Source organism: Lytechinus variegatus, chromosome 2 (genome assembly GCF_018143015.1).
Source record: "Lytechinus variegatus isolate NC3 chromosome 2, Lvar_3.0, whole genome shotgun sequence".
NCBI classification, from domain to species: Eukaryota; Metazoa; Echinodermata; class Echinoidea; order Temnopleuroida; family Toxopneustidae; genus Lytechinus; species Lytechinus variegatus.
In genome coordinates, this window is record NC_054741.1 from 60,114,783 (window position 1) to 60,129,215 (window position 14,433).

Sequence of the window (14,433 nt, forward strand, 5' to 3'; positions counted from 1 at the left end):
ATGTTTATCCATTGAAATGTACAAAAATGAAAAAAATATAGATATTTTATCTTTTGTTAGGACGGTAACTTTTCGATATTTAATTTAAAACGGAGATAATTTTAAAAATATGCATAAAATAGTAAAACTCCGTTACTTTCATCAAAATCTGCACTGATGATGTGAACTTATATCAACAACATGTACTTACAAAATTAAATGCATAACTTTTTTTAAAGCAGCAAAATTAACCAATTTTGAATAACCGTATAGAGGATATTGCTCCTCTTGGAATAAACTGTTTTAGATTATTGACCCCTTTTGGAATAAAACTAAAATTTGCTGTCAATTTTTAAAAACCTTCCCATTTTTTATTTTCAATTGCGATATGATGCATTTGATTTCTACGTCTATAAGATACATATATATTTAGAAATTAAAAAAAAATCAATTTGGGGCAAAAGTGGATTTAGCCCCTTTCGGAATCAAGCTCTTCATATTTGATACATTAGGTAATTTGTTCACAGTGTCAAAACCTATATAAGCATATAACGAAACGAGAAATTGAAAGTCGTTTATTGCAGCTACAATTTCTTCCAAAAGTTCCAAAATTAATTCATAAGCTGCGAACACCAATCGCATTGAATGTGCATATTTACTGATTTCATTCTCAAAATTGCTCTTCGTTGTTATCTATCATAAATCACAGATTGAATACATTTTATTGATTTATTTTCCACTCGTGGGCTGGATGGCCCTCTTCAGCCACAGACTGTTCTTTTGAGGGGTCCAGACATAATCATTCCTTTCACGGAACACACATGTAAATGTGTCAAAATGGTACCATTATGATGTACATTTAAAAATCGAAGTAAATTAAGAACTAGCAATACTCCACAGAATTTCAACGACACCATGGTACTTGATTGATTAAAAAAAAATCAGATTTACCATCTCCACGATATCCGAGCATGTCTTAAACTATTTAAGATGACATGAAATAATTCATTTTTACTGGGTGTGTTGTATTTTTGTTAAGTGACATCTTAATATATTTTTCCTCGCAGCAATCAGAATGATCATTCTGATACTCTCAAAACAAAACAGGTTGGCTTTTCTTTCGACATAGGTTAATCTTTTCTGAATATTAAGAGAAGGACGAATGGCCTATTTAGACAAAAGGTCGGACAATAGCAAATTGAGCTGCCCCTACTCGAAGAATTCTTTACCATACGCAACTCGCCCTGATCAAATATTGACAAAACCCTTCCACTTATTGTCGACCCGCCCAGTGCATGAAATGTCAGATGACCATAGCCTCTCAGAAATGTCGGATGCCGCTCGAGAAATATTAAAGGAGCAGAATTGATTAATTGATTTTTCTTTTTTCTTTTCTTTGGTCTAATATAAGTTGTAAAATAAACAAGTATATAATGATTAAAGGAATTTGACTACGATTAATTGCGCTAGTTTCTATTGTCAAAGCAGAAACATGCCAATTTGAGTGAATTTGTAATTTATTATAAAAAAAATTTACAAAGTTTTCTCGCTGTCTTGACTTTATACCTGATTTCATTTCATTTATTGTTTTTTTTTTATTTAAAGCAAAAATACGAATCAATATAATATCAAGACAGTACGATATAAACAAGCTTTGAAATAAACAAATTAAGCATGATATTAATAAAATAATCATTGGAATAAAAATTTCTGAAAATGTAGAGGCCCACTTATAACTTGTTTTGTGGTTTGATAACTTTTATGGTAGCTAGAAAATGTAGAATTCACATGGGATTTAAAAAAAATGCTAATTTCTATTCAACAAAAATAGATAACCAAACTGAAAGCAGTATACGTTTGTTGTATTTTTGTCGACGGATATATTTTTTCAAAATAGGCGGTGGGGCAGAATTCTCATTCTGAATTACTTTTTCGCTCTCTTGTCATTTCTCATAAAGTTTATGGAGTTATTTGAGATGGTAACATTCAAACACATGACGTGCTTGACTAAAAAATGTATTTTAAATAGCCTGAAAAAAAGTTGTCATTTTAAGAGTAAAGCTGCAGTTTACATGAAAGAGATATCTGATGGAGTAGGTGTAAAGCAGTGTTGTTAATAGTAGATGGACCTATATCAGTATTGATTCATAATTTAGTTTCAAAGTGACGTAATAGTTATATTCACATCCTGGTCGGTATGCAAATGAGGGTACTGACGAAATCATCCACACACTATTTCTTTTGTAGTAAATGACATGGAATATGAAATATTCTTATTTTCTAATCGATGTCATGTAAAACAAAGTTTTATTCCCCCCTGAGCATGCGTAATTATCATTGTTCAATATTTAGTGGGCCTAACAAGAGGGTCCTTATCGTCAAAACTGGGAAATATTGAAATATTGTATAATGCAAACAATGAAAAACAAAAGAAACTGTGAGGGACATTACTGACACTGACTCTCTCATTTGCATATCACTGATTTGTGCATAATTATAACTGTATTGTGAAAAATAAGCGAAACTTTGAAACGCCTTAACTTTCTAATATATGTTACATCCGATTTTAATGAAATTTTCAATGTTACGCTTCTTTGAATTTTATCCTTCAAAATAACTTTGTTTTGGGGGATGGACTTGACCTTTATTACTAATTAGTCACTCTTCCGCAACAATGACTCTTTAAGTGAGTTCGGTTTGATGGTGTAATGGCAAACCCATATCGGATCAATCTGACTATCCACCGACCCCATCTGCTTTCGGGCCAACTCTTTACATTTCTGTGGATTTGTACACTCTTAAAAGTGTTGGGTAAAAAAGGCCAAACTTTTAACCATCCCTGTGCTACATATTGTCCACACAACTATTGGTTAAAAAACTGTCCAAATTGGGTAATAAAAACTAATAATTGGGTAATACAATAGCCCGATTGGATAATCATTGCCCAGAACATTACCCAACAGTGAAAGTGGACAGTATGTGGCCCAGCATTTTAAGTGTGTGCGTGCATGGGGGCACGAGGTAGCGCTACCGAAGATATGGACATGAATGATAGCACTGTTACAATCGACTTAAGACCAATCACCCATTTACCCAACGAACAAAACGGAGTACCATTGAGATCGAAAAGTCCCTTTCCAGTATACCAGGAATACAGGTCCTTCAATTTACCGGTCGCGTGTTTAATCAACTACTCTTGCAAACATTTCTTTAGAGAGCATGAAAAGGCAATGTATTCCTCCTCTTCTTTGTAGAATCTAAAGGGGCAAACATACCCCCATACCTCTGTCGAGTGATCTATCCCCTTACTTAAAAAGGGGCATCATTATGAGTGTATACGTTAGCCAGTGGGTGGATAATTGAGGGAAAGGTGAAAATATTTTTCCAAACATGTCTTTCTTTTTCTACGTTAAATGATAATGATTTTGATTGCAAGAGAAAAATATCCGTTTTGTTCCGACGCTGAGCTCGGGCAAATCACCTGAAATCACCATGGAGTTTTTCAAGAGAAAATTACTTTTACAATAACTCGTCAGGGAAACGTGTAAATCTTTATGGCTTAAGTACCATTGATTGATAATGAAGAGAGAAATGTTTAACTATATAGTTTTCCCCAAAATAAGATATTTAATGAAAAAGTATAGAAAAATTACACCCCACAAAACAAATAATTAACCTCAAAGGTCGGAAAAGGGATTACAGGTGGTTAACTTTGGAATGATTGCGGAATGCAAAAAAATAAATATTGTCGATGTGATCGTTTATGAGAAATTTCCTGATGCAGATACCCCATGTACATGTATATACGCGCAAAGCAATCTTAATGGTTTAGTTTCTAAATATTTGCGCCATGCCATGCAGTCGATCGCATTGTTGATACTGTCCCTTTCAGTGTCCCCCGGTCCGACTCCACCCGCCACCACCGCCTTACCTTTGATATAATACCCCTCGGATAGTTGACGAATCCCCATTCATTCGTGAGATAGGTGCATACGCGGGCTGATCAGTAGGAAGCCCCTGGCGCTGTGGAAGTTTGCCACCACAATCACCTCAACATCCACCCTATATTCTCTAAGAAGCATGTTGCTACTGAATTAAACTACTAACACATTCTAATACCGGGACGAGACAACAAACGCGGCGGCGTTTATAGAGAGAAGTGGATATTTTCTTGGCGTTTTACTTTTTGGAATGTAGGGTGAAAAACAAAATACTTTTTATACTGGAATTAAGTGAAGGGGGCTCTAACAAGATGGGTTGGAGGAAGGCGTGTTTACTCCTGACCGTGGCGCTCCTGGTATTGATGATGTCACATACATGTAAGTTCGATTTTCCGACCTATTTCTTCAATTTTGGCGTGTTGCTTTTAATCATTTTTTTATTTGGTGGTAGTGGGAGGGGGCAATCCTATGAAGGTCCATTCGGGAGAGGATTCATTTGCAGGAGCAAGGGAAATATTTCAGCCAACATCACAGCCAATCTTTAAACATTATTTTTTTTTTAAATTCCTGGATATGACTATCAGCGAATAACATCCCTGGTTATCATTACCCAAGAAAACTAAACAACCATGCACTGTTTTACATACCAAGAAACTTTTTTACTTAACATCATTTTAATCAAGGCAAGTGTGATTACTGTACTGTAATCTTCTAAAATACATATTATAACTGCCCAGAGACAATTAGACCGAAGCAATTCCATATACACATGTTTTCATGGATATGGTAAATTTTCACGTTTTGTTTCGTTTGATCGATGGCTGTATGACTCTCATTATTGTTCTCACTTCATTTACCCTCAAGAATATATCTATTCACAATTATGAGGTCAATACATATCTTTATTTGACTTACCAAGGGTGCGATATCGTATTGAATAGTAATCGTCGTTATCGTTATCGTCTCAATCTTTAGCAAAGTCTGTGGACGTGGAAATAGTTTTTTTAATTGAAATTGAAGAACACACCCGACCCACTGTAGTTCGTCATCAATCCTTGAAAATATTAAGATCTGCGCCCCCAAGTGACCCATTATGTAACATGATAAAAAGAGACCACTTGATATCATTCGTAAGAATATATTATATGGCCTAAATTGTAAATTTGCCAAGAAAAAAAAGATATATAAATGCATCGTTTGAATAAATTGATGTAGAATTGGAGGGTCAAATTCTTTATTAGTGGTTTATTAACAACCACATTACGAATGTAATAAAGAACTGCAAATATCACATTTCAAACAGAGTAAGATCATGGTAAGAAGGGTTTTTGTGTGATGTCACAATTTGAAATTTGACCTCAGTTTTATTATGAATAGCTACGTGTAGATCCGGAAAACAAATATTAACATTAATAATCTGAAATACATTAAAATATGTATTTACAACCCCCCCCCCTCTTGAATATTTGGCTCGCTCGTCATCAGTTCTATTGGTTTGTGTGTAATGTGTTTATGGGGGTATAGGGGTGCAGCCAGAATTGCCCATTTACTTGTATAAGATTTTTTTGATGGTTTTATATGTTTATATTTATCTTTCCTAACCATATGACTCTGGGAGCAACCTAGATAGGTCTTCGAACTTTGTTGCTCCTCAACATTCTAGACATTTTTTTTCTTTTTTTTCATGTTTTTTCTGTATTGTATTGTATTTTTTGGAATAGTTTGGACTTTTTTTTATTCTGCTTTGTATTATGATGTTATGTGTTTTTCCTCTGTAATAGTGTCTTTGCCATCTTTTATGTACGAATGTGGAAATGAATTTTTATAAACTTATGAACTATTTACTTTCCAGATGTATTCATGCATACTCAATTCGTAAAAATAATATGTGCGCGTATGGTTACACGTACACCTCCCTAAGCATAGCGAAGAATTACAAACTAATATACATTAATGATGTATAAAATAAATAGCATCGTGATAAGGTCTTAACTGGATAATAAACATTTCCAAATAATTGCATTGAAAATAAACATGTAAAATGAAACAAAATGAAATGAAATCATTCCACTGAACGATAGGTCGGTTAGTGTTTTAAGTGACACACCACTTTACGACCGACTGAAGATGTCACTGGGTATCAATTCGGGGAGGGGGCGATATATCCTCCCCAATATTACATATGGGGGTGGCCTGTATTATCACCCCCAATATAATAACAATAATTATGATGAATCAAGTATCATCATCATGACAAGCTGTGAGGAGGAGAAGGTGATGATCATGATGATGGTATGCATTGTTTTGTATAATCGTAATTCATTTCTCTCTCTCTTAATTTTCGTTTGTTTATATATATCGAATAGAAACATTAATTTCGGAAACTGTTAGAAACAGATGGATGGAGATAGAAAAATGATGAAGTAGAATAATAACCTAATAATAATATAATATTGAAAAAAAATTACCACTCCCCGCAATCATGCGCATGTGAAGCGCCCCTTCGATATACATATATACACCATGATATTGAAATAAAAAAAAATAAATGAATATGAAAAGAAGTTCAACTTCCAAAATACGAACTTTCCTAATAAGGTAAATTAAATATTTGTTCACATTTCTATAAACATTCTAAAACAGAATACGGCCTAAATCAATATTTTAGAACAGAATTTGACACAGGAAATTTATAATTTTTTAAAGGCCTATACATGTAAATGGTGTACCAGGGTATTGCTGTAGAGATCCATGCATGGATGATATAGAGGCATAAGCTTTGTAAGAAGCATGCTTGAAGGTCAATATATAGGGTATTTATATTGCGCATATATCCACCTTGTTAGGTGCTCAAGGCGTTCCTCTATTACCCGGCTAGGCTAGGCGTTCATAGCGCACACAGCTTTTTAAGGAATTACTTCCTACCGGTACCCATTTACCTCACCTGAGTTGAGTGCATTGTGGATCAGTTTCTTGCTGAAGGAAATTACCCTCTGTTTCAAAGTCCGAAGACTAATCCACTGGGCCACAACGCTCCACAAGTCCACCTCATGAAAATTCTGGCTTGAATAAATAAAGAAAAGTCAAACTAGCATGTGCTGAAAAATTTCATCACTATCGGATGTAAAATAAGAAAGTTATGTCATTTTAAAGTTTCGCTTATTTTTCACAAAACAGTGATATGCACACAGGTGACTCAGTTGATGATGTCCATCACTCACTATTTCTTTTGTTTTGTATTGTTTGAATTATACAATATTTAATATTTTATAGATTTGACGATAGGGACCAACTTTAACTGAACCATATAGTATTAAACAATGCTAATTACACATGTTCAGGGAGGAATTAATCGATGTTTGAAAATTAGAATATTTCATACAATAAAATACAAAAGAAATAGTAAAGAAACTTTACCACTAAATGTACTATTCTAGTCACCTGGTCTATACAATGCCTTTCGTTCTTACAATTGTTGCTTACGCGACATCTTCAATTGAAAATGTTAAGTGCTTATCCTGATGAAAAATTGCAGAGGTCATTTGAGAAATACATGAGAAATCCGAGACATTCGATGATGGCACTAAAATTTTGAAACAGTTTTCCGCAAAAAAATAAGATCGATTTACATATTTTCATTTTTAAATGTAAATTGCCATCAAATTGGACAGAGGGTGGTTATATAGTGTAAGGATTTACACCCATATTATTAATCTAATTTTTCAGTTTTGTTAGTTGTATTTTAATCTTGGGGATTTACCCGGTGTGCATTGCATTGCACAAGGCTAAATGCCTTCTTTCAATTTCCGCAATTGTCATCAAACAATAAGCATGATAATTTTTCACTTCGTTAATGATTTTAAATTTGAACATTATCGTTTCTCACTCTTTAATGTTGCTGACATCAGCCATATAGAATTGTGGAAAAAAATTCCATTCTGAATTTCCTTCTAAATCCCATTTGTTAGGTAATAATGAATGCATCTATCATTTGCCGGTATCACAAACGTCCTGCGCAAACTCTTCCTCTTAAAATTGTGTCTTGTGTAAGTTCCTTAAATTGAAACAGGTTGTATTGTGTTATTCATGTCTCATGGCTTATTTGTTGAATAATATATTATTTCCAAACTATGGAATGAAATTCCAAATGATATAAAAAATAGTTCTACCTTATCAAGATTTAGATTTTTTGCAGGAAAATGTTATTTTCCGTTTATTGATCGTACGCATGTAATTTCACATCGTACATTAGTGCTTCTTCCCCCCCCCCCCCATTAACCCCCTTTTTTGCTGCAGGAGTGTTTCACTTAATTTTGATCCAAGATTTTTACTCTTTACTTTTATAATTTGTAATGTATTAATGTATCGTGACCCCTTTTACATGTATAAGCATCGCTTCTCAGGGGTCTCCGAACCATCTATTTGTTTGTTTGTTTGTTTTTTTCTGATACTTTGTTAATACTGTATATTGTACTGTTTTTATCCTTTTTGATGGTTTCTTGCGCATTATTGTTTGTTTGTTTTTATTTCCATATAAAAACATAAGTACACACAAGAAAATCCATAAAATATCGTTAATGGAGGAGAGCCCATTTCAGTGATAGTTACAAACTATAGATATTCTTCCATGGGGGTCCTAATTAAACGAAAATAACTTAAAAGATGTAAGATCGAAAATTAAAACAAGGAATAAAAACAATAATGAAAATAGTATCGAACAAAAATAAGATCAATAAAAGCAGATAACCTAGCTAACTCAAATTAAATGTATAATGCAACATATAATCAAGATTGATAGAGATAACTTCGAACGTTTGATATAAATGACTGTATTGTTAAAGAAAATTTGAAAACATGGGATGGTAGTATAAAGGCCCTCTATACAGTCCGTACAAAAAACGGGAAAGATTCGAAAGTCTATAAAATTTTTGTTTCAAATAAGTCTTTTCATATTTTGTGTTATTAGGTGCTCCGAGGTCTTATATTTCATATGCCATTAAGAAAAAGTTTCGTTCATGCTTGAGCGAACACGGAATGTTTTTGTCTGGGGTTAAAAAAGGGGCTTGCGCCAAAATGATATGATAAATATGATGATCGGACTTCTTGTTAATCAGCAGACTTCCTCTTAACCTTTTCAATATCAAAATTCATTTTCAAATATATTTATTTGCTTGAATTGTTCTCTTGTTTCTTTTTCTTTTTTTATTTTATTGCAACATATTTAATCAGGATAAAGATAAAACATGATCAGCCGAGGCTGTTTTACATCATGGTCCTGACAACACACACAAAATATATACAATGCATAAAAATTATTTCTAAAAAGGAGTAAACTACAATTTTTAATATGTTCTCTTTAGCTTTGAATATTTCTTCTTCGAAACAATTTTTTTTCAACCGAAGTATGGGAGAGTGTGTATTTTTTATTCAAATCATTTCATTGTATGCTACAAAGGTTTTAGTGCCTTTTGAACTGCGCCATACAGATACCCCCCCCCCATCAATTAAAAAAATCATGACCAGGAAAAAAAGTGGAAAGGAAGATAGAAAGTAATATATAATATCATTTTCTGAATATTATGTCAAAATCTATCACAAAATTTGATATTGTAATGAAAAAGTGGGAATACTTGCGTGTTCGATTTGCTCGCTGACAACTGTTTGATTCATTTTACCCGATCTGCCATATCTCGCTTTTTCAAATTCGACTCAATACACCATTGCCATTGAAAGACATGAATCCCTTCCTGTTTGTCCTGTCAAGCATATAATTTGACTTGTTCAAGGAATCAATAACCTCTTGAAAATTTGATTCATGCCTTTTAAATGTACCATAACATAATTTGTTTCACATTACTGATTGCCGAAGAAAATGTCTGTCATTGAATCCCCGATTAGGGCCTATAAAGTGTTTTTATTCGCTTGTCTGACCTAGCGCCCGTCTTTATTTCTAGTATATATATCGAGATAAGATTCTTTCATTTGGATGTCTCGTACATCAATTTTACCTCAACTGATAAAAGGGAATGAACTTAAAGTTTAATTCTTTCTTAATTTATTTGTTAAATTCAAATCAACCATTTTTCGTATTGATTTGATATGTTAAATTAAATTGAATTGAATATCTTTATTGCTAACAATAACTGGGTTACGTTATCAAGATAATGACAATACAAATATGAATGTATAGAGGTTGCGGTATACAAAAACAAGTCACTAAGAAATAACTAATAATTGATAAGTGATGAAAAAATTGATGACCAACATAGACCGACGATTCTCAGTATTAAACACTTCGACAATCAAAATATTGCAACACAAACACCCTGCTGAAAACATGTATTTTCTCTCCCCTTTCATGAACTCTTAATAACAAATCATTGAACAAATATTGCTAGTCATTTCAAATCACGTACAACCAAATTTTAATAATAGCCTATCGACCAATTTTACTGATTACTCAAAAGCCTTTGAATGATGTTACTCAGTAGACCGTGTAGATACAGATTCAACTTTATGTATACTCTTACAAATTCTCCTTTCAGTCAAATCCTAGGTCAGTGGTATTCATGTATTCCTATTGTTATTTTGTTGTTAGGTATCACTCACACATCAGGCGAATTGTGCAATTCATTTTGACAGGAGTAGGGTGATATTCTAAAGCAAAAGTTATATTTTTGATTGACTTGCAAAATTTTTATTTTTCATTAGAAACTCGCTTATTATTTTCTAGGAACTTTGTTTTGGACTGTAATGTTTTCAACCAAAATTTTGCTTAGAAAAGCCATTTTTTGCAAACATTAAGGCTACAACTAACGTATATGTCCCATATTAACCTTTTGTTGCATTTAAAAAAAAATCAATTTTAGTTATTTGTTGAACTATTTTTAAAGAAATATTTGTTTTGAAATGTTTACATTTGTTTATATATTTTATGGAGATTTGAATGAATTCGAATGCAAATGAAAAAAAAGAAACACTAATAGGCCTAATATCCTCAAGTAAATTCCATTGAGAAACCAGAATTCTGTACGCTAAATCAACCCTAAATGATAATGTGAAGTGGTACAAACAAATCATTTAAGTGATATTGCAATTCCGATTTAAAAAAAAGCAAGCGATCCGATATTTTATTTCAGACATCAGTTTCCATCGGATTCAATTTAGTATGGGGCATATAGATATCGATCTTTTCCCTGATCCACCTGTATGGGCGGGCTAATATGACTTTAATATGCCAAATCTACGACCGATGTCTGACCTATGTTTAACAGATTCACTCCTAATATGCATATATAGAGCCTGGATACGGTGGTTCCCATGCACTCAGAGTCCCTAAGAAAATGCCAAAGGGAATATGTTTTGGTTCATTTCTCACGGTCAATGATTTTTTATTTAGATTTATGTAATAATACCTGGTCCAGATTATCAACTTTGTAAAAGAATTCGACTGGGATTTATGAAGAAAAAAATTTGGAAATAGGGCTCGAGAAAGACCTAATGAGGCCAAGGTGAAGATTCAACAACAATAAATAATGCCTTTTATTTACATAGGACATACCCATCTTTATACCATATACCTGCCGCTGTTTTTTATTCTATTATCATTAGCATAAAACGCTCTCCTGCCGGAATTCAATGAATTTTTGATTTGTATACAATTTCATACCCATTACACAGCCACGGGTTCAGAGTAAGAAAGAATTATACATACATTTTATTTTTGCGTCACTTTGAACACGGTAAAATAATGAAACAATCATACAATGTGAACAAAGTACCACATATATGATTTCTAGATCAATTACCGCATACGTGATTTTAAAATTATTTTCTAAAACCTTCTATACATGTATAACAGAGCATGTATGTAGGAAACAAACCAATTACTCTCTATGAAAAAAATCAATATATGGAAATAAAACTAGAATTTTTTCAAAATTACATTGAATGATGCAAATAATCTATATTTTGAAGATTGGTGTAGACCAATCGGGATGGGGGGGGGGGCGGGGGCTCGATTGACCCCTTTGGCCACCCTCTCATCTTTAGAAAGAAGATGTCATTAAAAGAAGAAAAACCGATTGGAAATTCCTCACTTCTTTCCTATAAAAACAATTTCAGTCTTCAAAATAGATTTGCCATGATATAAAGGTAACCTCATATTCCCTTGGAAAGAAAGCAATACCATTCAACGTTATTAGGATTTCTATTTTGTATTTCTATTTGTAATAATATACACAAATTAAAAATGTCAAAATCCAACTTTTAACATATTATAGAAAATACCAATTCGCTTTTAATAGAATGCAATAGAATCTCACAGTTATAGTATACCACCATCGCCTCAATGGCAGAAAAGAATTTAAAAAGGAGCGGTCTTATTGACAAATCAATTGTGTATTTTCTATTTTATAACCAAATAAGATACCCATTGAATGGATGGGCTAGTTTTACTTTTATGCAGGAGGCACGAAGAGGTTAATCATCGAATACTTCGTCGAAATGAGTTGAAGCGGTGACATTTAAGCCACAAGCGCAGACTATAGAAACGATCCATTTGCGATCCTATTTTAAGAAAATTTTCTCAGAATTTGATATAAATATCAAACCTGTAAAATCTAAAAAAGTTCTGAATAGTGGTACAAGTATCAGAATTGGACTTCCCGGTTATTGCGAGCATAAAATCTAATGAAAACCAATTCAATTAAAAATCGTAGTGCCTTCGTATTCGGATTTTATTCTTGCCAGAACACTTTACAGTGTAGCAAAAAAATATCATTCCAGTATTCCGAACTTGGAATAAGTTGATTTCATTTTATTGGATATTTTTCTAATGCAAAATGCGATTTCATTTTAAAAATTGGGTCGTAGTCGGATCGCTTATAGTATGCGACGGAGCTTTGCGCTGTCAAATTGTATGTGGTGTGGGCCCGGGGTGTGGGTGGACGTGATGCTATAATTTGAGCCAAATGGGCGGGGCAGATCGAGGAAGACACCCTCTTCATATATAGTCAGGAAATGAATTGAAAATAGGGGAATGGGTGTGGGGAAAATGAAAGGAGAAATGAGAGTGTTGAAATATATATAATTCTTTTTGTAATTGACAAATATTGATTGATTACGTCAAAGGAAGGTCTTCTGCCCTCCCCCTTCTTAATTAGAATACCATGGTGTCACTCATAATGCCATTTAGTACACAAATTATATATACAAACAAGATATGACCATGTGCTCGTATCCACGATGTGTATATACACCTGATCTAACAATATATATTCCCAATTGGTGACCGTTAGATCATTAGTCCAAACACGTTTGGTCTAATGTTTTTTTCTTTTTTTAGCTAGACCTGATTAGAAATGCGACAATTTTATCCTTACCTTCGTGAAAGTTATCAAATACGTTCAATTATCAAACGAATGTAACAAAAAACTTCCAATTGGGTCAAATGAAACAATATACAGTATATTTTAGTGCGCAGAAAAACCACAATGAATAGAAAACTACTCTTAATGAATTAATACCTAATTAATTAGGCCGCCATCATTTTCAGGCTTAACCGCTCACGATGGCGGTCTCCTGCATTCATTTAAACTGTTATTTTCTTTTGATTGAATATTGCTTCTTGATATTTATTTTTCATTGCTTCATTATGACTATTGCTTTATTACTTTGTAAAACTTAAATGTATCACCTTGATGTGATGTTGCATATATTATCTTGAATGCAGAAATAAATAAAATCAAATCAAAATCAAAACCTCGAGGAATTATATAGACTAATTGTTGATATAAACACTGGAATGATAATACACCAGATGAGCTTGGTAAAATAACCGCACTCAATCGTATTTTTTTGCACACTATCTCGACGTTCCCACCTAGCTTGCAAATAAACCCCCTTTTCATTGAGGATGTTTTTCATTTCCATCTAGGTACACTATTAATGTATTTGTTTAAAAGAAGACTGGTACTATTTACATGTTATTTTGAAGTGTCTTGCAAAGTGTGATACACCTATTATTGCCTGCACGCTTGGTATCAGTTTATTTTATTTTTACTTTGTATGTCGTTTATATAATTGTTTTGAGCTACTTTACGTGTTTGTACGTTAAGGATAAATAATGAATCATGATCAATTAGACGTCTTATTTGTCAGTATAAATCTAGACAGCTTTTTAAGAATCTATGTTTTAAAATATACTTTATGACGTGAAATTGACTCTAATATACACACACCCATCAATATATATATATATATATATATATATATATATATATATTCCCGGCAGAGACATTTTTTCGGCATCACCATTTTTTCCAAAAAGGGTAGATAGCTCGGGGGAACCTTGATTTAAGCTACGCCTACCTTTGTTCTCTTCATCCATTTCTGTCACACAATATATATATATATATATATATATATATATATTTCAGTTGTATAGGAATGTATTGTAATAGATAAAATAGGTCTACCCAGGTATTTATGTAATTGTTAAAGAATGGGTTTG

The 14,433-nt window shown here is 33.0% G+C and overlaps 1 protein-coding gene across 1 annotated transcript in view; it reads left to right on the forward strand.

Annotated features, from left to right (window-relative positions):
* The first annotated feature begins 3,954 nt into the window (after nt 1–3,954).
* The window catches only part of LOC121406897 (protein eyes shut homolog), a 52,164-nt gene continuing 41,685 nt past the window's right edge, over nt 3,955–14,433 (forward strand). The window contains exon 1 of the mRNA XM_041597769.1: nt 3,955–4,298. Coding sequence (XP_041453703.1) covers nt 4,232–4,298 — 67 coding nt within the window. The 5' untranslated portion in view covers nt 3,955–4,231. The remainder of the gene's footprint in view (nt 4,299–14,433) is intronic.